The sequence below is a fragment of the Marmota flaviventris genome, chromosome 14 (genome assembly GCF_047511675.1).
Source record: "Marmota flaviventris isolate mMarFla1 chromosome 14, mMarFla1.hap1, whole genome shotgun sequence".
Taxonomy (NCBI): Eukaryota; Metazoa; Chordata; class Mammalia; order Rodentia; family Sciuridae; genus Marmota; species Marmota flaviventris.
The window spans coordinates 55,434,666-55,462,003 of record NC_092511.1 but is presented as its reverse complement, the minus strand read 5'-3'; the positions used below and the strand labels follow the sequence as shown (position 1 = coordinate 55,462,003).

General features: G+C 34.0%; 1 protein-coding gene and 1 long non-coding RNA gene across 5 annotated transcripts; one reads left to right on the top strand and one right to left on the bottom strand.

Annotated features, from left to right (window-relative positions):
* Positions 1-302: 302 nt before the first annotated feature.
* Etaa1 (ETAA1 activator of ATR kinase) lies at positions 303-15,954 on the bottom strand. Of its 4 annotated transcripts, none has more exons than XM_027934601.2 (6): positions 15,616-15,954; positions 14,378-14,506; positions 14,072-14,148; positions 9,232-9,347; positions 6,983-9,003; positions 303-3,099 (listed from the first exon to the last, which is right to left on the bottom strand). In XM_027934601.2, exons 1-6 carry the CDS (start codon positions 15,836-15,838, stop codon positions 2,981-2,983), a joined length of 2,685 nt encoding a protein of 894 aa, XP_027790402.1. In that variant the 5' UTR covers positions 15,839-15,954; the 3' UTR covers positions 303-2,980. The 4 variants fall into 4 exon arrangements, with proteins under 4 accessions (XP_027790402.1, XP_071457755.1, XP_071457756.1 ...); XM_071601654.1 differs by having other exon boundaries at positions 14,378-14,448; positions 15,714-15,954; XM_071601655.1 differs by having other exon boundaries at positions 15,918-15,946.
* LOC139701794 (uncharacterized) lies at positions 15,195-27,338 on the top strand. The gene is made up of 3 exons (XR_011704359.1): positions 15,195-15,366; positions 24,299-24,479; positions 26,977-27,338. It is a non-coding gene; the product is annotated as an uncharacterized lncRNA (long non-coding RNA).

Sequence of the window (27,338 nt, the reverse complement as noted above, 5' to 3'; positions counted from 1 at the left end):
TCACTTGTAAAAAACAACAACAAAAAATCACAATACTTGGGTTCAGCTCTAACTTCTAATTGTGTGATTTTGAGAAAGTCATTTAATCTGTTTACTTTGTTTACTTTCCCTATTTTAAAAATAGTAAATTGTTACTTTATAAATGACTTTTCTGAGATGCGAAATAATACAGTTAAAGTGCTTAAAACCATTTCTGGTAAATAAAACATTTAGCAATTATGATTTACTAGCCAATAAACTTTAAAGACACATGCCTGAAATCAATTGCTATATGTATCCATTTATAAGAAAAGACACAAAGATAAGTTTGGTGTTTTGTTTTTAAATTCCACAAGTGATTATGAATACAACACATGGAAACCATGGTTTGGATTCTACATAAATTATCATTTACACCAATAATCAGTGTTAAACTAAATTTAATTTGTTCCTAGAATCATTTTCCAACCCTGAAGATCAGGGAATGAGTCAAACTGATGCAGGTAGGACAAGGAAGAATCTCTTACAACCTTAGTCTATGTAAATTCATTCAAAATTTAATGAGTAATCTCCAAATATTAGTATCAAGAAATTAGAGATGAGTAAGGTATCTCTGTTCTTGTTAAAATTTAGTTATAATCGGGTAGTGTATATTGATATAAGGTAATGTTATACACATTGTGGTTCATGTCTATATACCACTGACTGTGTCTGCAGTTAAATAACCCATGTGTTCTGTGGATCAAAGTTATGTTTAGAATAGGAAAAGAGTAACGAGAGGTTCCACTCTGCAATAATGGTATTAATGGTAGCAGTCTTTATGCGCTGCATGAACAGCAACAGTGTTTGAGCTAGAATAGAGCTACCAGACTACCATATGTTCCTTCACCTTATGGAGATACATTCCCTAGAGACTAGAAAGAACCAAACCAGACAAACTAGGCACTCCTCTGCATGCCCATTCTCGGCCTATTCAACACCTAGTGTTTCTAACAATGGCTAAAAGAAGAAAAGCAAGAGGAAAGAAGAGTGGTATGAACAGCAAGGGTAACCCTAGAAACTCAATCATGCTCAGGTTCATATGTGCTGGGCCAATACACCCCCCCACCATCTAGAAATGCCAAATAGTTTCCTTTTAAAAAGAAAGGGAGTCACACAGAAATCAATTCCAGTGAAGTTGGTCAGGTATGAGTCTCAAACAGATCAATGTTTATAGCAGCACAATTCACAACAGCTAAACTATGGAACTAATCTAGATGCCCTTCAATAGATGAATGGATTTAAAAATGTGGCATATAAACACAATGGAATATTACTCAGCAAAAAAAGAGAATAAAATCATGGCATTTGCAGGTAAATGGATGGAGTTAGAGAAGATAATGCTAAGTGAAGTTAGCCAATGCCCCAAAAGCCAAATGCTGAATGTTTCTTGAAGGAAGAGGGCATGGGGTTAGAAATGATAGTGGAATGTGATGGACATTATTATCCAAAGTACATGTATGAAGACATTAATTGGTGTGAATATACTTTGTATAGAACCAGAGATATGAAAAATTGTGCTTTATATGTATAATAAGAATTGTAGTATATTCCACTATCATATATAAATAAAAAAATAATTAAAAAAAAGAAACAGATTTATTAGTTGAGTCTTAATGGACAGAATGGGCTAAAAGCACTCTAAAGAAAATGAGCAGCAAGAAGGAAGAATTGAAGCAAAGATAGAGATATTCAAAGCATAGTCAGATCACAGTGAAGCCAATTTAGTAAAAGATTCCCTTCATTTTCTTACATAAAAACTTAAAAGAATTTAGGTTCTATTTTGTATACATTCTTAGACAAATAATACAGATTACTTAAAATCTGTTACTCTCATGCATAAAAATATCATTTACAAAATGATACATACCCAAAGACCAATAACTACCATATTATCATAGCCCTAAGACACCAGAAGTGGCGAATACCATGCCATGATAGGAAGAGAAAAAAGAAAGACAGAAACATGGAGCAAAATTAATAAAATTAATTGATGAGAAAATTGCAGTTATAGGAAAACCAAAAAGAGAAAGACTCTCATTCTTATATCCTGGAAAGAGTAATTCTTGAAAATAAAGAGTAATGAGCATTGTATTAAATAGTCCTTAATGTGCTTTTAATTATGTTTCTTGTATTATAAAATAATTACTGCTCGCCCAAGTTGTTTTATGCACTAATACTTTGAAGCAAATGGTAAAACTGTCTAGGTGTCCAAAGAAATCATTCTAACACAAGAACAGTTTTAACTTGCCCATGACTTTGAAAATAACTACTGATTTTTCTCATCAATACAATAAAGCTGGATTGGGCAACGTCTGTTCCGCCAGTTCTAAATGTTAATGACAATATATTACTTATATAGCTAACCCATTCCTTCCCTTTTTCTAAGCTAGACTTTTTTTTTTTCCTAAAAATGTTAAAAAGTTTTCAAATTATATCACATTGTTGAAATATTACACTTCAAGTCTACTTCTAAGTAGGAATTGAAAATAATAATTTCTCTACAAATAAACCAAAGTTTTTTTATTTCCAAACCAAACATATTCCTAGGAATATGGAAGTATTAATTAAAAATTAGAAATGTACAAAAACCTTAAGCAATAGTTACTGAAAACTACCAAAATAGACTATTTAACATAAAAAATTTGAAGCTTTGTATTAGAAGACACATATTTATAATTACATATTTTTGATGATCTTCTGAAATCATAATATTTAAAAATATAACTAGTTTCCTTTGTATAATCTTAGTACATAATTGCTAACTTTTCAAAACTTTCATATAAATTCTCAAGGAAAGGATTAATTTACCATTGAAAAACAGTGATTTATTAAATAATAAAGTAGAAGTCCATGCTTTATAAGTAAGAATTTCTCACAGAGAAATCAAGAAAAAATATTTCCTATCATAGATAGTTATCAATAATCTATAAGTCTTCCAACCAGTATTTCATTAAAGAAATTAAGTGGGAGCTGAATTTACAGATGATGCCTGTGCTTTGGCCATTCTTCGAACCAGTGCTTCTTGTCTTTTTCTCTGAATTTCTTCAGGGGAATATTTCCTATTTTTTTCTTCTTCCTCTAAAAATTAAACAAAATATGTATTAATTTTGTAACTTACAAAGTCATCATCATCATTTACTATGCTGCGTTAGCTATTAAATCATACTAAACTACTAAATGTAAAATTCCAAGTATATACATATAGATACAAATGTTCTAGGTCAAAAGAAAATCAAGCACTGATGACTTTGTCCCTATTTGAGGCATTTTTCTTCTGTGTGACAAAATTCAATTTGATTGAAAACTGTTTTGTTGATCACCAACAAATAATTCTTATGGATTAATGAAATCTAATTCATATAACCTAAAAACGTATAGATCTTAAACAGGGATTCTAAAAACATTATATGAACTTAAGTAGAAAAGTAGTAAAAACATAATGAATTAAATTAGACATCGGTACCTCAAACAATGTATTTTATTATAAGATAAGCTATGTTTATGTCTATTATAAGACATTTCTCATGTTGACTAAAGGAGGCATTTCACAAAATATACCTTCCTTTCCTGGTATAATGAAAAGCAGAAGAGGATATTTAGGGTAAGAAATATATATATCCCAAGACGATTCTGATGTCTTTTTTGGTAAGGTAAGTGGCAGATTATCCATCCGTAAAACAATGTAGATAGGACAGTAGATATTTCCCAAGCTAGCTACCTAATGGACTGAAGCTATTTTTTCTTTCCCAGAAAAATACTAAAAAATACTTTATGATTAGCTTGACTAATTAGCTAATAATTTAGTCTCACAGCCAAGAAACCAAAGTTCAGAATTTATATACAGTTTACATTCAATTGAGAATAAGGATAGAAAGAAAACAATAATACACATCAGCCTAGAAGAATATAACTTCCTGAAATTGATTTTATGACTGGGCTGATACTACAGAAAACAATTTCAAATGATATCAAGTCACACCATGCAAATCTGATTTAGGGAGAGCCATTCATTTTTCCCATCAGCCGTTCCTTTAACTCAACATATAATAAAAATCAACTTGCAAAGTCCCACTATTGTATAGTACTAAGCAAAAGTGGCTCTTTTAAGTTTGATTTTAAAATAAAGGGTCAGCAAATTTTGTTTCACCATAGGGTTAGGAAATAAACATGTTAATTTTTGAGAAGCATACACTCTATTACAATTGCATAAAATCCTGCATTGTACCATGAAAATACTCATGGATGGTGTGGAAACAAATGATGTGCTGTGTTCAAATAACTTTGTTTATGGCCAAAGAAATATGAATTCAATTTTCAAGTATAATGAAATATTAGTTTTCCTTTGATTTTTTTTTCCCCCTTCAACCATTTAAAAGGTAAAAACCATTTTTAGTGTGCTTGCTATATAAAAAACTATGGCTTGTCCAAATACAGCCCAGAGCCAGTTATCAACTTTGCCTCAAATCCATGAATTAAGTGGATTTTGCTTCAAAGAAATTTCCAGGAGAGCAGCTTGCTACACACCAAAGTACAAGTAAGTAGAAACAGAAAACATTGACAAGGTTAATACTAATCAGGAGATTAAGGACAATGGATAAACTTACAAGAAAAATTGGTAAGGTAAGTGGCAGATTATCCATCCATAAAAAAATAGGATAGTATAGGACAGTAGATAGGTGTTTTGAAAAATTCAAATACTCATTTATAGAATTATAACCATATGTAAATAAATTTACATTTCTGAAAATTGGTTGTACCTACTGGTATTTTGGGCTATAATATGGAGAAATATTCACTGTCAGTGTTGATAAATAATGTTGAGGTAATTATTTTGGAGGAAAATTTGGTCATCCATCAAAATTCAAATTCTCTTATATCAGGTTTTAAAAAAATTAGTAGATATAATCAAATAAGCAACCAGAAATTTAAGTAAAATATTCACTATAGTATTGTAATTACAATAAACTACAACCAACCTAAATTACATATATAAAAACAGTTATTATGGTATATCCATAAAACATATCATGTATTCATGTAAGCAAATCTTTATGTACTAACAGGAAAAGATGGCTATAATATGTTAAATAAAGGCAAAAGCAAGTTGCCAAATAGTGGGCATATAATTCCATCTATTTAAATGTGCATGCATGTGTGTACACAAACACCTTCTTTAAATCCACAGAAAATGCTTCATGATGTATATTGAATATATATGAACAGTGGTTTCCTGTGATAAAATAATTTGGAAAATGAGAAATTGAAAAGACTTGTTATTTTGAGTTATTTTATACTTCTTTCTTTCTTCCTTTTTAAACAACTAGCAGATTATTGGTATAAGCTAATACAAAAGACTTAAATAGAAATATTGTAGCAGTAATGTCAACAAAAGCATTACTCAGAATCTAAATGACAAAAATGATCTAAAAGAAACCAAAAACTCATTCATAAGCACCAATCAACATAAAAGTATGAGTTAGCTTCAAGTGAGGAAGCGTGATTAAGAAAATCTGTAATTATAAGTCAGCGTAATAATGCTATAAAAATAGTTAGCATCCCAGATAAAGTAAATCATTCTGGGTAGATAGAAACACATTGCATATTAAAGGATAAAGGCAGGTAGATTTCATGTATGTATGGAGGATGCTGTTTTGATGAAGAAAACATTATACAAAAACATCAGGATAGGAAAGAGCACTGGCATTAAGAACCACAAATAGTTAATGCTGGACATATTCCCTCATAGAAAATATAATAGTATCAGTGAATAACAGGCTTTTTACATTATATTGCATGATGTTCATCCAGATATTGATCATGCATCTTCTAAGTGACAGATGGTGTGGCAGGCCTAAGTATTACAGAAACTAAATATTTAATTACAACTGGTGATAAAAAGAATGAAAGAATTAAGAAATGGTAGAAAACAAAGAAAAGACCCACTTATAGACTCTTCAAGGAAGTGCTCCGCAACATATATGTTGAAACAATAAAAGGGTGGGGTGGTGGGGTCAAATTTGGAAAGGCATTGTTATAGTCAAAGGAATAGCATGATCTAACTTCTTGATCTAGGAAAGAATCTATTCTGTTTGAAAAATTGAAGAGTTGGTATAGTTGAACCTTAGTAAATAGACAGGTTAAGGAGACATAATTCAGGACTTTTTAGATCTCAGTGTAAAGTTTAGATTTTATTTGAAATACGATGGGCAGCCATTGACAATTGTTTTACACACAGAAATGTCATGTGTGCCTATCTGGTTTTAAAAAGACTATTCTGCTATTTGGAGATTAAAACTGAAGGGGAAAACATAAAAATAACTACAGTAATCTAATCAAGAAATGTATTCTTGGATAAAAGTGGTAGTGATAGAGAGTGAGAAAGATGGGTCATCTGTAGATACGATTTTTAAATAATGATCAAAGGAATTTAATGACAGATGGAAGAGGTAGGGAAAAGAGGAACTGAAGAATTGAAAATGACAGATAGTATCAAATAAGTAAATCACCATTTTAACCATTACAAATAGCACTGAGGTTTACATCAGATATTATACTAGTAAAGGTGTTTAATTAGAAAGTTCCAAAATGCCAACCAACTATTGTTCATTGTTCTACTAAAAGTAGGAGTAAGATTAAGTTTTAAAACAATGAAATACTTAGTAAATAGGTTATTAAATACATACAATGTTAAACCTAACATTTTAATATATACACTTTAAGAAATAACTCATAAATTGTTCAACAGAGTATCTGGTATATGTTGGTCATTATAAGTAATGGGAAAGAACCCAATGCAATCTTCTGAAAAATAAACCACCTATACTTCATATACTTAGCATAATTAATTATAAGAATTACTTTAAGAATTCTAGTTAAAAACCATATTTTTACCTCATATACCTCTGTCAAACAACAAATAACTAGTTTTACTACTTTTAAAAGGAAACTGTTTCATACATACCTTTTGAAGATTGTTTCAAAGATTCAGAAATTTTCACTAAAGACATCTGCTGATCAGCTTCCCCAGTTATTGAATTCACAGTTTTCTTTTTCTCCAAACCTTGTGTAATTTTGGTAGTAGACATACTTGTTTCTATACAATTTTGATTAAGCTGACAAAGAATCTGAGGATTTTTTGTCTTTGCAAAAGTATACTTTGAAAATCTAACTGCTTTGTTAAACTCACTTTGTGCTTCATCTGTTTGGGGCCTATGGGAAAGTTGCTGGGTAATCAGTTTCTTCTTATTACTAGCAATTACTGGGCTCACATAATTTGAATTCACATTCAGACTTGAACTTCCTGCAAAAACTGATTTAGAACTGGGCACTTGCATTAGAACATCACTGTTATTCCTATACACATGCAGATTATTATTCTGACACTTTGAGTTCTTAGAGTACATAGTCAAGTTTGTTGTAGTACCCCAAAATTCTGAAGAATTTCCACTCATTTCCCTTTTCTCCATCTTCACTGATTTATTTATTTGTGTGCCAACTGTCAAGGAAGACGTCTGCACTGTAATGCTGCCCAGATTCAAATGATTTGATTGTGCCAACTGACTTCCTTGTTTAGATGTAGTAGATATATTTTTCGCTCCATGTTTGGAACTATCATTGATCTCAAGTATACTTTCTGATGTTTTATTGTCCTTTAAAATGTCCTGTTGCTGAGTTAGTCTTTCAATATCATCACATGCTTGATACAACAAATCATCATCTACATTATCTGTTTCCCAAGAAGTCTCTAATCGATGACATGTTTCAAAAATTTCATTGGCAAGTGATGGTTCATTCCAATCATCAAAGAAAGAACCTAACTTTGATGCATTAGTCTGATCTGGTTTATTAACAACTGTTTCACAGTCCAAAGTTGAAGAGCCAAAGGGATCAATATTAACAGGTGCTTTGAAAGACTGATCAAAAATGGGCTTATTTTTTTGTTCACTAGAATGTTTTGTGTTCAAAGCAGACTTCTTTTCAGAAGTATTTACATTAGAAGTAAAATTGATACAGATATCTTCTTTTACTTTTGTCAGATTAGATGTAACTGCACAATCTTGAGTTTTGTCTTGACTAACAATTTTACTTGAAGATTTCATTTTATTTCTAGTGGATGATAATTTACTTGATTTATCATTTGGATTTGATGAAAATATGTATTTTCCAGCATCTATTAGTTCTCTGTTATGTGTTTTTGAAGGTAAATCTTGTAATACTTCTGAATCTCCTAACTTGGCATCTAGACTTTTATTTGTTCTTGATGTACTCCCACCATATTCACTAGTAAAGGTATAAATTCCCTTATGATCAGTAACCTGGGCAGTTTTAGAAGGAAAAAGTTCAGCTTCAACATTTTGCATAACAAAAGGTTCATTACTTAGTAATTTTTCCCAATCATCCTCCAAATCACTGGTTGTAAATGTACCAATGGGCTTACTAGAAGCTTCTGGCTCTTTACTATAGGGAGTCATACATGATTTTGTCATTATGGAAGGATCTACCTGTGGATAAAGTGAATCTTGGGTTTTACCTGGCAGTTTTTCAGTGACCAGAGTACCATTAATAATGATTTTCTCCTCTTTCAAAGCATTTTTTCTAGTGTTCAAAAAAGCATCTGCCAGATCTTGGCTTAACTGCCCACTACATTTCTGGGTAGAATCATCAAAAAGGGCATTAAAGGCCGCTTCAGCATTTTGGTCAAATGGCTTCTGACTACTGCTTTGATCATTTGCCACAGATATTCTGGTGTTTCCTTTCATTGGCTTCTTTATTATGGTATTATCTATAATTGGAACTACATCATGTAAGGGATGCATCTGTACATAATCATTACAACTATGTGAAGTCTCTGCTTTTGAAATCTCCTGGATAAAATCATGATTCTTCTTGTTTTGCTCTTGAGCCACATCTAGCTCTTCCATATTTTTATCAAATTGTTCAGCCAATTTCATAAGTTCTTTTTCTCGATATTGTGTTTTTAACCTATTAAACATTAAAAAATTATAATTAAGCAATATTCTATGTCATTAGAATCAATTGTTATTTAAGATAATTGTTTAGTTAAAATGCCAAAATTTAACACAATTATTCTAACTCCAAAATTTTACATGTCAAAACTAAAGAAATTTTGTTATTTTGATATGTTCACAAAAACATTATTAAAAATATTTCTTCAGTGAATCTTAGAAAAGCTGAAAAGTATGAACTCACTTTGTACGGCTAACTTTTATTCTTGATTTTTTTTGCGCTACACTGGGAGTACAAGGAATAGCAGCTGCACCAATCCACATACCCAGCATGGAGTTTGTTGTTGGCTTCTTCTCATCCTTTGACAGAGGGAGGAAAACAGAGGTGTGAAGGTGTACTTACACACTGAGCATACATACACACACAAGGAAAAAGAAGAGAGTGTTCATGTGCAAAAGTGAGGGAGAAAAAGAAAAGAAAAATGAAAACTAACTACTTTAAATTACTTTCCTAAAGCAATAAATTCTGGTGAAGTGAGTTATAAACAAACCCAAACACAATCAGAAGTTGGAGAATGGCAACAACAAATTACAAGAAGTGATCCATTTATGTTCTAGAGAGTAAAAAATTTTCACAATTAAGAATTCAAATAACCCAACCAATAAATGGGCCAAGGACCTGAAGAGACACTTCTCAGAAGATGATGTACAATCAATCAACAAACATATTAAAAAATGTTCATCATCACTAGCAATTAGAGAAATGCAAATCAAAACCACTCTAAGATCTAAGATTTCATCTCACTCCAATCAGAATGGCAGCCATTATGCATACAAACAACAATAGTGTTGAAGATATGGGGGAAAAAGGTACACTCATACACTGCTGGTGGGACTGCAAATTAGCGCAGCCAATATGAAAAGCAGTATGGAGATTTCTTGGAAAATTGGGAATGGAACCACCATTTGACCCAGCTATCCCTTTCCTCGGTCTATACCCAAAGGACTTAAAAACAGCATACTATAGGAACACAGCCACATCAATGTTTATAGCAGCACAATTCACAACAGCTAAATTGTGGAACCAACCTAGATGCCTTTCAATAGATGACTGGATTAAAAAATGTGGTATATATACACAATGGAATATTACTCAGCAATAAAAGAGAATAAAATCATGGCATCTGCAGGTAAATGGATGGAGTTACAGAAGATAATGCTAAGTGAAGTTAGCCAATCCCAAAAAACCAAATGCCAAATGTTTTCTTTGATATAAGGAAGCTGATTCATAGTGGGATAGGGAGAGGGAGCATGGGAGGAATAGATGAACTCTAGATAGGGCATAGGGGTGAGAGGGGAAGGAAGGGGGCACGGGGTAATTAATGATGGTTGAATGTGATGATCATTATTATCCAAAGTACATGAATGAAGACACAAATTGGTGTGAGGATACTATGTATATAACCAGAGATATGAAAAATTGAGCTCTATACGTAATAAGAATTGTAATGCATTCCGCTGTTATATATAAATAAAAATAAATAAATAATAAATTAAAAATTATTTTTAAGAAATAAATTATTTTTCAAATTTATATCTAATATATGAATGTAAAAGCGTATTTTTATCAAAAGAAAACTCATAAAGTTCCGCTATTATAAGATACTTCTTAAAAAATGTCTTTGTTATTAGGAAGCAGCAACCTGTGGTACTGTTATCATAATTAAAAATGAAGAGATACATAGGTGATTTCTTTCTATGGTATCTGATCGTCCAAATTCTCCTTATCCCCATTATACTTTATCTAAAGTTGGGAAATTTCTGTTGACCAAAATTGAGAACACTTAGAATTAACGTCAGAATTAAGAGATAAGAGCAGAGTCAGAACTAATGCTAAGAATGAGGTAGGGATAAGAACAAACCTAATAGGTACAGAAAGTTAAAAAAACTTTAACCAGGATAAAAGCTAGGAAAAAGTCGTATTAAGTATGTATAATTTGCTATATTTTTTAGTCACTTGATCAAACAAAAAGAGAATGAGCTTTATGTATTAATTGCAAACTAAATAAATCAAATTCATAAATCAGGTTTTACTATATTTATTAGGGTAACTAGAATGAACACAAGTAATCATCACACAAAGTTAAAAAAATAAAAGTCTATGGCTAGATTATAGGATACTCACAGACAATGAGTCTTCCTATGATAACTTAGTATCAATCCAGCATAGTGCTAAACACAAGAAAATGCCATTTTTTTAATAAGTAAATTGAAAGCAACCCTATAACTTGGTACTTCAACACAGTCAATGAATCAATAAGCTATTTTTCTTAATAGATTGTTGAACCTAACTGACTTTAGCTTTGCAAAATACTCAAGAAAATCAGTGTCACTTCTGGACTCAGATTTCCCATTTTGTTTCCACAATCTTGAATTTAAGGAAATAATATTCTTAATGACTTAATTATGAACTCTGTTCACTTTCCAAGTAATTTTAAATTCATTTACTTCTCAAAAATTAAGTTATGAAAAGCTTATGTGCCACTCCACCTTATGTATGTGTCAGAAGTCCTTTTTATGATTGTATACTATTTGTAAGTATTACCTTTTAAATTTATCATTAATAATTATATACTTACTGATTAACAACTACAATTTAGGTGCCCAATAAGATAGCTAAACATTACTGCAGTTCATCCTAAAGAATATACTGTGTAAAGCTGTATAAATGATAGAGAAGATATACACCACTCAGTAATAGCACTGTATAAAAAGTTAATGCTGCAGGAAGCAAAATGACTAATTAAAATGAAATGCAAATTTTAAAAAAAGCTATCTCTAAAAACATTAGTGGGAAATTAAACAATGATTTGAGAATAACTCACCTAAAAATAAACAACATAAAGATGTGTCATTCTGAGAACATGACAAGTTTTTTAAGAGACCGTGATGTTATCAAAGATTTATACACTTTAAAGTGCTCAGTCGAAGAGGGTAATATTTATAAGCAACTAATTTCACTGTAGTTTTTCTTTTATACAAGTTACCACTTGTGTACTATTGCCATTTCTTTATGTGAGCTATTATTTCCAGCCCATTTAGGTAAAGGATTCAATAATTTACTCAACTATCTTTTTATAACTATTTAGGCTGGCCAGCCCAAACACATTTTATTATGCTTCTTTCATGTGAAACTCACAATTAGTGAAGATCTATTGTTAACTTATAGAGTAAGTAGTATTGTGGCACAAATGCTATTTAATGAACTGTATGTAAAATGAATTTCTATGACATGTCAAATGTGGAATGTGGAGCTAGTAGCAACAAAGTTGTTTTGACTGTGCTAGCTATAATTTTGGATATTTTATAGCTGCTAAGAAAAAATTTATTTCCTGTCTTCTCCACCTAGATGATGGTGATTCCTGATAACCACAATTTGGGCCAGTGCCATCTATTGTCTGTGGTTAACATACAGTAACTATTCAAGGAGAAGTTAGGAAAAAAAATACAATTACTTCAGAGAAGACACAGCAAAAACTAGATGATCTTTGGATTTAAACATTGTTAAAGTTCAGAATGGTTTGGGCCTTTGCTTCCTAATAATAGTGATAGGACTGATATGATGAATATTAGTTGCTGGATAAATTTGTGTCAAATGACTTAAACTTATATTTCTATTTCACTCAAGCAGTGTAAGAATTGAAATAACAACAACAACAACAAAAGCCTCTTGGAAGGGTTCTTTTACAGTTAAAAATTAAATGATCACAATTAACATCTTACATTTATAGTGTCCTAATTTATAAATAATTTTTATCTAATTTTCATAATGATCCAATGAAGAGAGCAAGACAAGCAATAATTCTGTTTATGGCAAAATGAGACTGGAGAGCTTAAATGACTTGCTTAGGGTCACACAGCATATCAGAGGCTGAATGAGGACTAAATGTAAATCCAGTTCTCTTTCCACCTTTAAAGTATTTCTTAGTGATCTTGTAAGCCAGGGAGTATTAAGAAGAAAAATTTCAGTGGGGAAAAGTTTTACTGTAGGTTGTAAACAAATGCAAAAAACAAAAATATCACAAAAGTTAAAATTCATAGTCTTATTCTATCATTTTAGTACCTTGAAAAATGTTGCCATATATTGTTAAACAAAACATTAAAGAAAAAATACAAACCAAGCCCTGGTCAAAAATTATTAGTCATAAACAGGAGGGTGCATGAGGGTAGAAAACATGGTAGAATGAGATGGACATCATTACCCTGGGTACACGTGTGACTGCACATATGGTGTGATGCTACATTGTGTTCTTTTTTTCAAAACATGCCTTTCAGAAATAGAATCAGAGAAATGAAATGTTGTGCTGCAGTTTTGTACAATGAATCAAAACACATTCTGCTGTCACATATACCCAATTAAAATTTTAAAAATTAATTAAGAAAATAAACATAAAATATATTTTTAGGAAAATATATACAGTTAGCCCTCTGTATCTGCAGATTCTACAAACAGGGATTTGACTAACTGCAGACTGAAAATGTTTGGAGAAAAAACCTGCATCTATACAAAATAGTAGTACAGACTTTTTTCTTGTCATCATTCCCTAAGCAATACAGTATAACAACTATATTTGTGGTATTAGGTATAAGTAACCTAGAGATGATTTAAGGAATACAGGAGTGGCTAGGGTTTCAACTCAGTTGTAGCGTACTTTTCTAGCAGGTATGAGACCTAAGGGGAGGAAAGGAGAGAGAAGGAAAAGGAAGTAAATGGGAGGATATACAGAGGTTATTTTTAACAGTACACCATTTTATATAAGGGACTTTATTATCTAAAGATTTTGGTATCTGTGGGAGGATCCTAGAACCAATACCTCATGGATTCTAAGGGATGTCTACATTATCAATTTTATACTATGTTCTTTTTTTCAAAACATGTCTTTCAGAAATAGAAAAGATAGAAGTTATCTTTGCTGCTGTATTTGGAAAAGACAAAACATTTTTCATATAAATGAACTGAACAAGACCTAGGTGCACAAATTTTCCAATACTTTAAAATAAATTATAAAACTATTGATATTTACCTGAGGAGCAATACGATTAACAATGTCTGATATCTCATCACTACCTGTGGTGTAAATCTTTTTTTTTCTTCCTTTACCTAAAGAAACAAAAACATTTTATAAATTTTAAACCAAAAAACTTAATTTTAAAAAATGATTTTAATTAGTATGGCTTAGATGAATATGCACTGACAATATCAGATATAAAAATGAAATAAAGTCTCAAAAAAATCTGCTGTATAAAAGTTCCTGATGCTACCTGAAATTTTATAAATTTTAATCATTTATCAAATATTTATCCACATAAAAATGTTAATAACAAATTACCTAACTGTTTTGTCATTGGAGAATTCTGATCCCAAAAGATATCATTCTGTCCATCTGGATCATTTGGAGAACTGAAGGTACATGAAAACAAATCCATTTTCAGCACTCTCTGTGGTGTTTCATGCCTTTCTATACAAAATATTGTTAAATAACAATTGTTGCATGTTAAAGCATTGTTTTATTTCATAATATCACAGTCAAATAACAGCTTACTTTTTATAGTTCAATATAAAAATTTCTCATCACAATATTACTTTAATCAAAATTGAAATGTTTGGCATAAAAATCCACATTAAGACTTCATAAACTTAACACTATGAATAGCAAACATTTTTAGGTATTTTGGTACCTCTGTGAATGTAAAATAGTGTATAACCTAGTTTCTCCATTCATTACAAAACTGGGCCTGGAACTCTGGAGAACCACTTGTAATTCATATATACATTTCCAAAATGTATCCCAACAGAAACTTCACCTTTCACCAATTTTATCAAACTTCCATTAATTATCCCCCCACACACACACACCCGAAGAAAAAAATCGTGATCCATTTTTGGGAGAAGTTTTGTCTACAATCACTTAATATAATCTGGGCTTGATTCTCTAGTTGCTTTATTGGGAGTTCATGAAAGCCCATGTAAAGTAGCCAACGCCGTATTTTAAGAACACGCTCTCGGAAAAGGCTTTTATGTAAGTTTTGCTCTTAATATAGTTATGAATAGGTCTTTCAACATGGTACATCAAAAACTGATCAGCATGGAAGGGGCCCTTCCTTTCCTTCTCTAAGGGATGTTCCAGCAAGCAACTTCCGGTTTCTTCAAAACGTTGCGGGACAACCCCTTCTCTAAAGCAAGTCGGGTCAAAATAAAAGTTTAAAGGGAACAATTCTCCCGGGAACACGCTGCAGGCAATAGATCGGGCGACTGATTCTAGCTCCGCCACTGCTGACCCGAGGGCAGCCTAGGAACTAGCAGTCCTCCTGCAAACAGGTAAACCGCGGCACCCCTTCCCGCGGTGGGGGCGGTCCCAAATGGCAGAGCCGAGCTCACACTCGGGGTCCAAACATTCGGGGGCGCGGTGGAGGGTCATTTTTGGAGTAGCCTAGGGAGAGGCTCACTGAAAGAAAAGACGCTGTCGGAATCCACCCCCACCCCCACCCCCCATTTTCCGGTTAATTAATGACTGGGCCGTGGAGCTGCAGGGCCGAAGGCGGGCCTGCAGCGCTGCCCACGTCTCACCCTCGGGGTTACTGTTAATGCACGAAGCGGGTGCTGGACGCTGCTCTTGCTGCCACACCGGCCCGGAAGGGCCTTCCCAAGCCCCGCGGAGAACCGACCCGCGGGCCGACTTCAGCAGCCTGCTGCCTGGCTCGACCACCGAGCTGCAGTCCTCAGTCGCCGCCGTTCTACGCGGCGTGTTCTTCGGGGCACTGCTGTCCCCATATTTCCTCCGCCGACTCATTCCTACGTCCTCCCCCCACTCCACCAGACGTTTCTTTCACATTTTGCAACGGAAGGAACCGAGCAACAGCACTATATACCAGACTCCACGCCAACGGCCGCCGCCATCTTGGCCGGTCGGGCGCGCTCAAGAGGCTGCCACTCATTGGCTGCGTCCGTGTGAGGGGACGGAACCTTGGAGGTTCCGGTTGCGCGCGCTTTCGCAGCTGGGACCTGAGCCTGCTGGGGTGGGGTGGGAGTGGGGGGTCCTAGCCTCAGACACTTCGCACTGAAAGGAACAGTAGCGGTGGTGGTCCAGCCCAAGTAGCTGAGAGTAAACCATGAGGTAGAAAGGAGATTGAATTCATTCGCAGTTTTTTAAAAAATTGAATTTATAACTAAAACTACACATTGCACAGCTTCAGATTATTATGAGTTTTAGGATTTGCTAAGAGGAACCAGGTATGGAATAGAAATAAGTAAAACTAATTTTTCCTAGATGATATGTATCAAGAAAAATGAAAGAAACAGTTCTTAAAAATTTAATCAAGTTGCTGGGTGCAAAAAATAAATATTTAAACAATTATGCTTTGATAGATTAGTGACAAAAACTGAAGTTTTAAAGAATTGTGGTTTATAATAGCATATGAGAACAAATCACTAGGAATAAATTTAACCAGAGATTGAAAGAACTACAAAAAGTTTTTGAAAGAAATTGAAAATCTAAATAAACCAAGGGTGTAATATGGGTTCTAAAACTATTGTTAAAATATTGTTCTAGAGAAGAAGCATCTCCAAAAAAGGGTCCAAAAAGTCCCTGCAGAGAAGGGGCACCTTGACTCAGGACAGTGGGATTCTCTGCATGTGTAACAGAGAAGAAGTTCAGCATAGGCTAGTCAAGCATAGACACATAGCCAGGTTTATTTAGGCAAGTGTATACATATTCAAGGAAGAATGAGGGCAATCCGAAGAGAGAGATCTTTGTGAGTGAAGGAAGAATATACTTTCAAGGGAGAATATGGACTATCTTGAGAGTGAGAGACATGTTTGGGTTTGGGGGTTCCCAGCTCTTCTTTTAAAGGAAACTTGGCTATGGGTTGGCATGGGAATCTACCCAGGAATGATATCAGTTCTGTGATCTCAAAATGGTTTCTGGTGGTCTGGTCTGTTTTGGGATCCTCAAGCTGATGTGATCTTCATTATCTGGTCAGTAATTAGAGCTAGAAATTCCCTAAATTATAGGGTTTCAAGATATTATGTTTAATGTATTTATTGGGTGCAACAAAGTAGACTTACAGATTTCCAAGGGGTTTGGGAGTAACAGGGCTGAAAGAGTGATTGGCTTGGGAAGTGACAAGTCTAGAAAAGTATGCAGAACTTCAAGTTAATATATTTTTCTTGTCCTCCTTTTATGTCTCCTTTCTACCTGTTTATTATTTCTTCTATCATAACTCAAGTTCTTCCCAAATTGTTCTATAGATTCAGGGTGAATACATTCAGAATCTCAGTAGGGTTGTGTGTGTATACGTGTGTGTGTGTGTGTGTGTGTGTGTGTGCGCACAATATGATGATTATTGTAAAATTTACATGAAAATGCAAAGTACCAAAAATATCCAAGAAACTCAATCCCTTGAAGAATTCTGAAATTGGATATATATACCAGGTATCAAGACTTATATGCAGTTATGATAGTTAAGACATGGTAAAAGGATGGACAAGTGAAACAGAATAGATCACCCCAAAACAGACTTCCACATAAATGAAGGCTTGATTTAAGACAAATATGAACCTCCTGAATAATGAGAAAAGTATTTTTAAAAATAAATAATACTTGGTTAATTTGAGATTGACATGGAAAAGGGGAAAAAATGACCCCAACCTCAAACCGTATCCCTAAATGACATGCAAATTGACTACAGATTTAATTGTGAAAGATAATTTTGTTATTTTTATAAGATGATATAAATGTTTTCATGGCAGTAAATGAATTTTAAATAGAACAAAGATCACAACACTAAAGAAAATAGTTATAAATTCAACTACCTTAAATTGATAACTTGAAAGCTTCTTTCCAGAGAAGGGTGACATTATAGAGAACAAAAGACAAGGCACAGATTGGGAGAAGATATTTGTAAGTTATGTAATTAAGGGTCCATATATAAACTATATAAAGAACTAATGGATAAAAAATATGGGGCGACACTTGAGCAGGCTCTTCACAAGAGAAAAAACCTGAATATTCAACAGACTTGTAGAAAGGTGCTCAACTCCATTTTTAATCAAGAAAATGGGTAAAGGAGGAATACACTTTCAAGGGAGAATGTGGGCTATCTTGAGAGTGAGACATGTTTGGGTTTGGTGGTTCCCAAATGCAGGTGAAATCCATAATAGAACGGTTAAAATTAAAAAAAAATCAGACAATATTGATATCAAGGAAGTAAGACAATGGAAATTATCACATACTGCTGGTGAGAGTATAACTTGATACATCAACTTTATAAAACAATTTTTGATCAACCAAGTATACTTCTTATAGGTCTACTCAGTCTGTTTCAAGAAAAAAAGCAAGATCATAATTATGTCATTATATTTACATTATTTTATACAGAATTTCAGGTCCAAAGGTACAAAATAAGTGGGGTTTTTGTTTGTTTGGCTTGTTGGTTTTGTTTTTTCAATCTTATTAATATGTTTCAATCCTAAATGCACCTAGGTGAGTGTGAGGCTCATTTTTCCTCAGTCCTGTCCTGTAAGCAATTGCGGTTAAAACCACCTACCATGCTTAACTGCTTCATCAAGAGCCTCTGCTACCCAGATGCCTGAGTCCAGCCAGGTGATTCCAATCAGGTAAAAATGATCAGACTAGGAGTGAGCACCTGACTTAAGTAATCTCTATGTTCACAGTCCATCTCTGACCATCATGAAAAGTTATATTGAGATAATCATTTTCTCTTGGAAATTTAAACTAAGAATTTGCTAGAGAGTTGTGTGCAAAACCAAGGGGTGCAGAAATAATAGAGAAGCCTGCTAAGAGTGGTGCAGAAAGAATTATGCAGATTGAGGACCACTAGAATATCTTTTGATGCTGCACTCCTTGAAACCCAAACAGCCATTTAGCTACAATGTCCCACAGATAACTTCTGTTGAAATTCTAGTTCTTTTTTCTTTCAAGGTGTACTTTTGCAGTCAACCTTCCTTTTCTTGGGGTAGCTAATACCAGTAGTTCTTTATTCTTTATGTACAAAACAAACAACAACAACCACAAAATACAAAACCAAAACAGGAAAAACAAACAAACAAAAACCAACAGGATTAGAATGAAAGGTTATTCTCTAATTGTTTATTCATTCTCATTAGAGGCATGAATTGGGAACAAAGAAATGGCCAGCTACAAAATGCTTAATTTTTAAATGCTGCTTGCAAGTAAAATGCCAAAATTCCTTATGGATATGATGATTGCTGTCATCTTTTATGAAGTCACAGTTATGAATGATTTGAGTTGCTTTTTAAAATAAGTTAACAGAATATTATCTTGAGAAGTTCAAAATAAAATGTAACAAGAATCCCAAGATGGAGTCAAGAGTTAAAATATTTTAGTGAATTATTTGAGCCTGAGTCAAATCATAGTGGTTACTGCCTGTTATCTGAAATCACTATTTACATTTTTTGGCTCAGTTATTTTATACAGACATAAAAATTAATGAAATAAAAATTGTATTTTTTTGGGGGGGATAGTTCATTCTCCTGTTTTTGAAATAGAGACATTCCCAGGTTTTTGATTTTAGAATCTCCAAAATATGAGGAAATTTCTGTGACACAAATATGAGGCTGAATGTTATTCACCCTCTATTTTATCAGTTTCCTCAATTTCCTCAACCTCAGAACTCACTGTAATACACTTCCTATATTATCCATAAAGCAAAGGGGGACAGAAAAACACCATGTCCCCAAATGTTTCCTTTCTGTTCCCCCAAAACTAACCACAGTAAGGGAACAATGAAAGCAAATCTGGGCCAGAAGGTGCAGATACATACTATCGTGAAGGTCACTGGCTTTCCCTTATGCACACTGGGAACTAGGGCAAGTTAGTGTTATCTGTTAAAAGCTGCTGTCTTGCATGTACGTCAGATTATTTCTTTCTTGAGACGCTGGTCAGGCAAGCAGACTAAGCAAGCTAATGCTAATGATGTCGCTGCTTCTGTAGCCTAGCAGAGAAAACTCTCTGCTAGTGTAAAAGAGTACAGAACTGAGGGCATTGTGGAAAGGACATGCCACTTGTCCAGCCAGCAGCCACTGGACTAAACACCATGAGGGAGAGAAGGCAGTACTTGCCAAAGCACTGTGAGGGAGAGAGGCACTGTTAGCTTGTCACCACTAAACTCTTCTTGGAGCAGTCACTGATCTCCTATAAGCTTTCTCCAATAAACCATGTGTCTCCCGTGCTATTTTCAGGCACTGTCTTTGGCCTGTCTACAACCTACAGCACTGCCCTGACGCAAATGGGCTGTGGACGACACACTTCCCTTGCCAGCCTCCAACTTTAGATCGTCATGACCTTTGTTTTCTCAGCTTCTACACCACAGCTATATTGGAGAGGTTCCCACCGTGACTCTCTAGTCATCAGCTGAGTTTTCAAAGTCAGATAAAAGTGTCATGAATCAGTTCATGCTTCCATTCTTGGCCAAATAGACTCCAAATTTCTACCACTTTCTACAGAGTCCCCTTCCAGCTCAGATTGTCCCGTCATTAAAAAGCTCTTTATATCATACTTCCCTAATGGGGAGATAAACTATGAGATATAAAATCCCTCATTAAGATTTTACAGAAGAATGTTTATCATATCTTAATTTTGATCATGGTAGAATGTATCTAACTTTAAATCCAACCAAACAAAAAAATCACAAAATAACTGCATTCTTACAGGTTAAGTTAAAGGCAAAGGAGTCTACACAACAACACTACAATTAGAACAAGGTTCCAATCCTAAATTTGTAAACAGAAGCCCTAGATGGGACTTTCCCACACTAGCAGCATCAGAATCAGTGTCATTGAAAACTTGCTAGAAAACTGTTTGGGGTCTCACTCTAGATTTACTGGATAACAATTAGTGTGGGTCCAGAAATATGAAAGTTTACAAACTCTCCAGCTGCCTTGGATGCTCCTTTAATGTCTTAAGAGTCCCTGACTGAAACCATTTTCTTTCTAAAAGCCAAATACAAATTTTAAAAATGTTTTATAGGTGCTGAGAAAATGGGCTCATCTTTAAAAAATGTAACGTTCACATTCTTACTATATTAACAACTCATGTAAAAATAAGAGTTTGTGTAACAAAGTAAAACAATGTAATGTGGTATAGAAGAAAAGCAGTTATGCATCCTTTACATACTATACATATACACATGAGCACTTCCTCATTTCAAAGGAAATATTTCAAATATTAACTATATTTCTGGATTATGGCCTTTGACCAATACTCAATTTTAAACTTTTTTTTCTCCCAAGTTATCTACAATGAAGATGTATTGCTTTTAAAACCATAAAAAACATGCACAAAATATTATGTATTAGGCATAAAGAATAAAAAATACAGATCCAAGTGTTTCATTACTAAAAATGGACATATAAGAAGTCTTACATAAAATTTCATAATGGAATAAAAAAGATCTGCAGTGCTTTCAGCAATCACTATACAATATCCAATATGTTCCCTGAAATCTTCACCATAATTAAAATAATGAACTTATCCACTCCCTCAAAACTTTCTGATGCCCTTTCTATTATTTTTGTTTATAATATGTAAGTTGATAAAATTTACTTTTTATTAATGGTCATATTTAACAAACAGCCCCCCAAATCCCTGAAAGTTTAACAGTAAACTTCGATGAGTCAGTTAGAGCATACCATTGGTTCTACTAACTTTCATTATACTGTGTCCCATTGAAATAACTTCAGTTTCTTTGACATTAAGCCTCTCAATTCAGGGGTTGAGCTCAGACCTGGATCTCGTGAGTCCTCTGCTATAGGTGATATTTTTAAAATGAAGCCCAACTGTAAATGTTAAAGGAGAAGAAAGCCTGGGACAATTTAGTAGGGCAGAGAAATTAGGAGGTTTCTTGGTGAGGCAGCTTCACCATAGAAAGGGACCCTTTCTAACTAAGTCACCCTTGGGAGCTGAGTCTCTGAATGTCAGTAAGAGGTCAGAAGCAGGTTACCAATTTTGGGGAAGGGCATAATTTTGAACACTGTGCTTTCTGCAAGGACCACTTAGCAATAGCACTAATTGAATCTAACTCCACTGATCATTTCAGATATCAACCCCCATCTGGCCTATATCTACCCAGGAATAATGGCTGTGGGTATCATAGAGGCAATTTGAAAAGACATTTACCTCTACTGCTTTAAGTGAAATCTTGCGAGGAAAAAAAATCCTGAGCAGCCCCAAAATATCTTATTCAGGGTTAATAACTTTTCCCCTGGCCATAATGGAATCATATATGTGTTTTTGCTTTTACGAATACCAGAAAGATGACCTGATTTTAAAGCTTGCCCTTGACTCTTCTTCAAACAACAGGATCCAGATCATTCATTCTGTCACCATAATTTTAACTTAAAACACTCCTAAGCTATGCCTGAAACTATTACAAATTTTCTTTATTTTGCAGTGATAAAAAAGTCCTAAAATTTTTAACAACTCTTAATAGCATTTAGGTTAGCCTAGCCAAATGCATGCTTAGGAATGCTTGAAATGTCCTAGATGCAAATAGTCCTTTCAGTGAATGGTTATTTACACAGAATATTCTGGCTGGAGCTGAAAATGGCATTTTATTGTTTAAGAATGAAATCACAGCAATTAAAACATTAAAGGTTTCAATAACGTTTTGGAGCAATTTGAATGTAACATTATAGATAGGAAAGAAGTTAGTTAAATTGAAAAACCTGTATTAGAAAACTAACATGACTCATTTCAGTTCACTTTCCAGCATATGAAGATTTTCATTTCAATAGAATTTTTCCTGTCTTTCAGATTATTGGAAAAAATGATTGATGTATTTCACACGAATGTAAAGGACTCTTTTGGTTTTGGGTTTAATATTAATAATCTAGGGCACAGTGTTGAGGAAAACTGGGCCTGTGAGTTGTCATCTCATTGGCAAGAAACACATAGAAAACAGAGGTACATTTATTCTGCTGTTGAACTACTTCTCTAAGCCTTTTTTCATGGCATCTAAGTACCAACAGCATGCCTCTTTACCTGCTACTCTTCTCATTTTCGCGTCTTCTCTGTTCTTCCAGTCATTGTTGTTTGAAGTGCAGAGTGCCAGGTTTTCCCTTTTATACAAGTATACAAGTGTATAGGTCCCCTGGAGATGTGACCGGTTAAGCAAAGTAGAGGCTAGTTTTGTACAGCTGCCATCTTTCCCCCCATAGAATCAGGACAGAAACACAGCTTGCCTCAATTTCTGCTTATACTCAGGTCTGATCTTCTAACTAGGACATTAACTAGGATACTTGTGATAGTGAAAATGGATGTTGTCAACAATTTCAGTTGGAAAAGAAGTGAATACCGTGGGTCTTTGGTAACTGAGTCATTGAGGAATGTTGAAGAATGAATGAACCACCCTCTCCCTCTTAGTTAATGAATTCTTGAAGGCACTGAACCTCCAGATTTGTGAAGGAGGTAATATAGCTTGGAGATAAATAGCCAGTTCAAATCCTAGTTCATCACTTGCCATCTCTGTTATCTTGGGAAATTTTCCTCTCATTTTTCTTGCTGTAAATGAGAATAATGTTCCTTATTACAACCCAGGGGTGCTTTAAGGGTTAAAGAGATGATGTATGTATAGCATTTAGCATGGTGCCTGACACACAACAAGTACTCGGTAAAAGATAATATTCTTAGCTATTGTCTCCACTTGACCAGAATCTAGTTTTATATATAAGAACAGTGGTGCAACCACAGTCAAGGTGAGTGGAGCCTTTTTGGCTTCTTGCTCTAAACATCCATTGTATGAAGACAAGCCCAACTTAATTTTCCATGATCATTCAGCAGGCCCTGCCATGGACTCACTTCATGTTCATTGTCTTTCAAATATTTAGGTGAATTATGAAGAACTTGGCCTAAGCCTCTGATAGGGGCTTGAGCAAGTTTGTCTTTGTGCAGCAAAATTACCCAAATATCAAGGATATTTCCCTCATGCTAGGCAATCTTGGAAAAATACACTAGCAAGCAGATGTTTAAGTTTTCACTGGTGCTTATATTCCACAATTCTCTTTGTGAATACATGAATAATGTTGAAATACAGTTTTCTGGGGAACACAATGGAACTTGTATTTTAAAGATCATTATTAAAAATTATGTAAACTTCAATTAAGTACATAATATTTAAAAATTTAATAAATGCTAAAACTCAGCATTTTCTAATTATTTTATACATTTTATTATTTATACATTCAAGCTTATTTGTGTCTGTTGTGTTTGTAGGAGAGAAGTACCCTACAGTGTATCACTACACCTCTCTTCTCAGCTCTGCATTTGATGATGTCACCTTGGTAGCTTAAAATCAGCTGTACTAGGAATAATCACAGCAAGGAAATTGGTGAACACTATACTATGGAGCAATTAGGAAAGCAACCTCCTCTATTCCACCGTCTTCTGGAAACTGGTGAATACTATGAAGCAAGCCTTGGTTTATTGTTTGTCTAGAGAGTAGAAAATGGTGGGGAAGGTACCTACGAAACTTACAAGTACCCTTGAGTGTAATCAGTACAGTGTGAATAGCACAACGAATGAGGAAATATTCTTCCAGTGTTCAAAAATAATTCTCTAATGGAGCAGAGAATTCACTTGAATCATTGATAAAATGTTACGTTTCTTCATATGTCTTTTTTGTCCACTTTTTCATTAACATAAAGGAATGTATCAACTGACATTCATATCAGGAGTATACCCTTGCCATCAGCTGTAGCCATAGATTAGCTGTGAATGGAAGATCTTAATAAAAATCAACAAAGCATTCTGGGGGATTCAGTTTGCTGGATAGAATTCAGAGGAAAGATTACTGCATATTTTATTATTAATTTCAAATTGTGTTAAGCATCTTTTATATCAGTAAAATTATACAATAAATGTATGTGTACTGTCTCATTTTTCTTGCTATAAATGAGAATAATAATACATAAATAATAATGCACACATATATGCACATTATACATGTGTGTAGACACACACACACACACACACACACACACATATATACACACACACACCAAATATTTTTTTCATGGTGGGGTGGAGCTGGTTGCTACCCACTTATTCACTAACACACTGTTTGCCAGAACCTATGGATTTAGTCCTGTCTGATATCATAATTGCTCCTGAGGGCACTGTGTAAGCTAGGATGTTCTAGACTTGGCCTTGGCTCTTGTGGTACTGTTGGTCCAGTCAGGTGACATAATAGTAGGGAGTAAAGCTACAGAAGTGAAAACTGTCAGATTAGACAGATTAGAGTGAACAGTTCCTTACACTGAAGGTTCATACTTGAAAAGGAACAGAATAAGGCAGGATAGAAAACAGCCATAGAGATTTGTTTCCTTTGTTTTTTTTTCCTTTAGACATGACAGTTAATATTAGTGTATTATTTTCTGATTTCAAATGTAATCCATATTAACTGTAGAAAATTTGGAAGTCACAAAAATTAAGGAAAAATAAAATTTTGTAAAATACCATAATTCAGAGACAACTACTGTTTGTATTGGAATATTTACTTTTGGATATGGTATGTATATGTATGCATGATACATATACATATATGCTCATATGTATATTTAGATTCACATATATACATACATACATATATAGGAGTGGTATTACATAATACATGTGACTTGCTTTTATTTGATATCAATTATGTTATGAACATTTCATTTTTTGATAAATTTTTTTTCTTTTTTATGCAGTGGTTATACTTTTTGTAATTTAAAAAAAATTAAATAAGTCATTTGCATTTTAAATTTGAATGTATTTTATTAATTCTTTATTTTTTATCAAAAACTTTTGGTAGTTAAATGTATTGATATTTTCATTTGTGACTTATTTCCTTCCTCTTTTGCTTATATGATCTTTCTATAGACTCAAGGACAAAAATTTCCTTCTTTTATACACATATGTGTGTATGTGTATACACATACACACTTAATCTTGAATCCCTCTCATGTTGAATTTTCTGAATGAAAAGAATATCTGACTTGATTTTTTTTTTCCCCTGAAAGCCTGAAATTTTTAGCTTGCTCATTAGTAGGATAAACTTTCTGGTAAGAATTGCATGTGGTTATAGGGAGGAAAACAGTGGCTTAAACTTGAAGTTCTCTGACTTTTAACCAGGCATCATAATATCCTGGAAGGCTTATTAAAACCCAAAGTTCTGGGCCTCTCTTCAGAGCTTTTCATTAGTAGGTATAGGGTGGGGTCAAAGAATTTGGACTTTTCACAAGTTCCCAGATGATATTAGTCTTAGAGCTACATGCACAATTACTGGTTTAAACAAATAGAGGTGATAAACATCAATGGATAAGTGAGGGATGGTCTAGAGGCAGACTTCCCAGGCCTGGAACTATGGTTGTGTGATACTTTAGGATCCTAGACTCCCTTCTGCTCCATAATCCTTAGACCTCTCGGTCTCTTGGTTTCATGATAGCTCCTGAGCTCCAAGTTCCATTCAAGGGAGAAAGAGAGAGAGAGAGAGAGAGAGGGAGAGAGAGAGAGAGAGAGAGAGAGAGAGAGAGAGGGAGAGAGAGAGAGAGAGAGAGAGAGAGAGAGAGAGAGAGAGAGAGAAAGCTTCACCAGTATTTACCTCCCTTAACTCCTGCCTGGGAATGTCTGCTTGCAGTTTTTAGCAAGAACTGTGTCACATAGAGGATGTTACCTGTAACAGTGACTTGAAAATGTGGGCTTTTTTTGTAGACAGGTAAGTGGCTACCTTGAATAAAACTGGATGTGGCAGACATGTGTTCTTTGTGATTGTGATGATAAGGTTTCTAATGTCTCATCATTAAGATGTTATTGGCTTCTTATTTTGATGAAGATTCTCTCCTTGACCAAACTCATTAATCAGTGAAGTCTTTTTTAACTAAGTCTCTCTCTCTTTTTTTTTTAAATTTCAGGGTGTATCCTTACCTTGTCTAATTTTAGAAGAATCCTGGTAAGTCAGTTTAACCGGAAGTCCCCATCCTCAAAATCTGATCACCCTCAATATCTAATAGAGTTCCTCTTCCTCTTTCCACTGGGGATGCCAGATCAACCCAGCCTGCCTTCAGCAGGAATCCTGTTTTGTTGGTGTAACCAGAATTCCCCCTGATCACTAATGTTTCCTCTTGGAAATTTTCTGTCGATTGCCCCACACTTTGCTCCCTGTGTATAAATTCCAGTCTGCCCATGTTATTTGTGGAATTGATACCTGTTCAATACTGAGGTCTCTTTCACAGTATCACAATAGTCTTAAGTAAAATCTGTTTTTACTGCTTTA

What these genes read in the sequence shown, in the direction of transcription:
- Etaa1 (XM_027934601.2), bottom strand. Translation starts at nt 15,838, where the DNA reads ATGAGTCGGCGGAGGAAATATGGGGACAGCAGTGCCCCGAAGAACACG. An exon ending in CATTAACAGTAACCCCGAGG is followed by an intron (nt 14,507 to 15,615) that starts GTGAGACGTGGG and finishes TATTTTGTATAG; the next exon opens with AAAGGCATGAAACACCACAG. An exon ending in TTAATCGTATTGCTCCTCAG is followed by an intron (nt 9,348 to 14,071) that starts GTAAATATCAAT and finishes CCTCTGTCAAAG; the next exon opens with GATGAGAAGAAGCCAACAAC.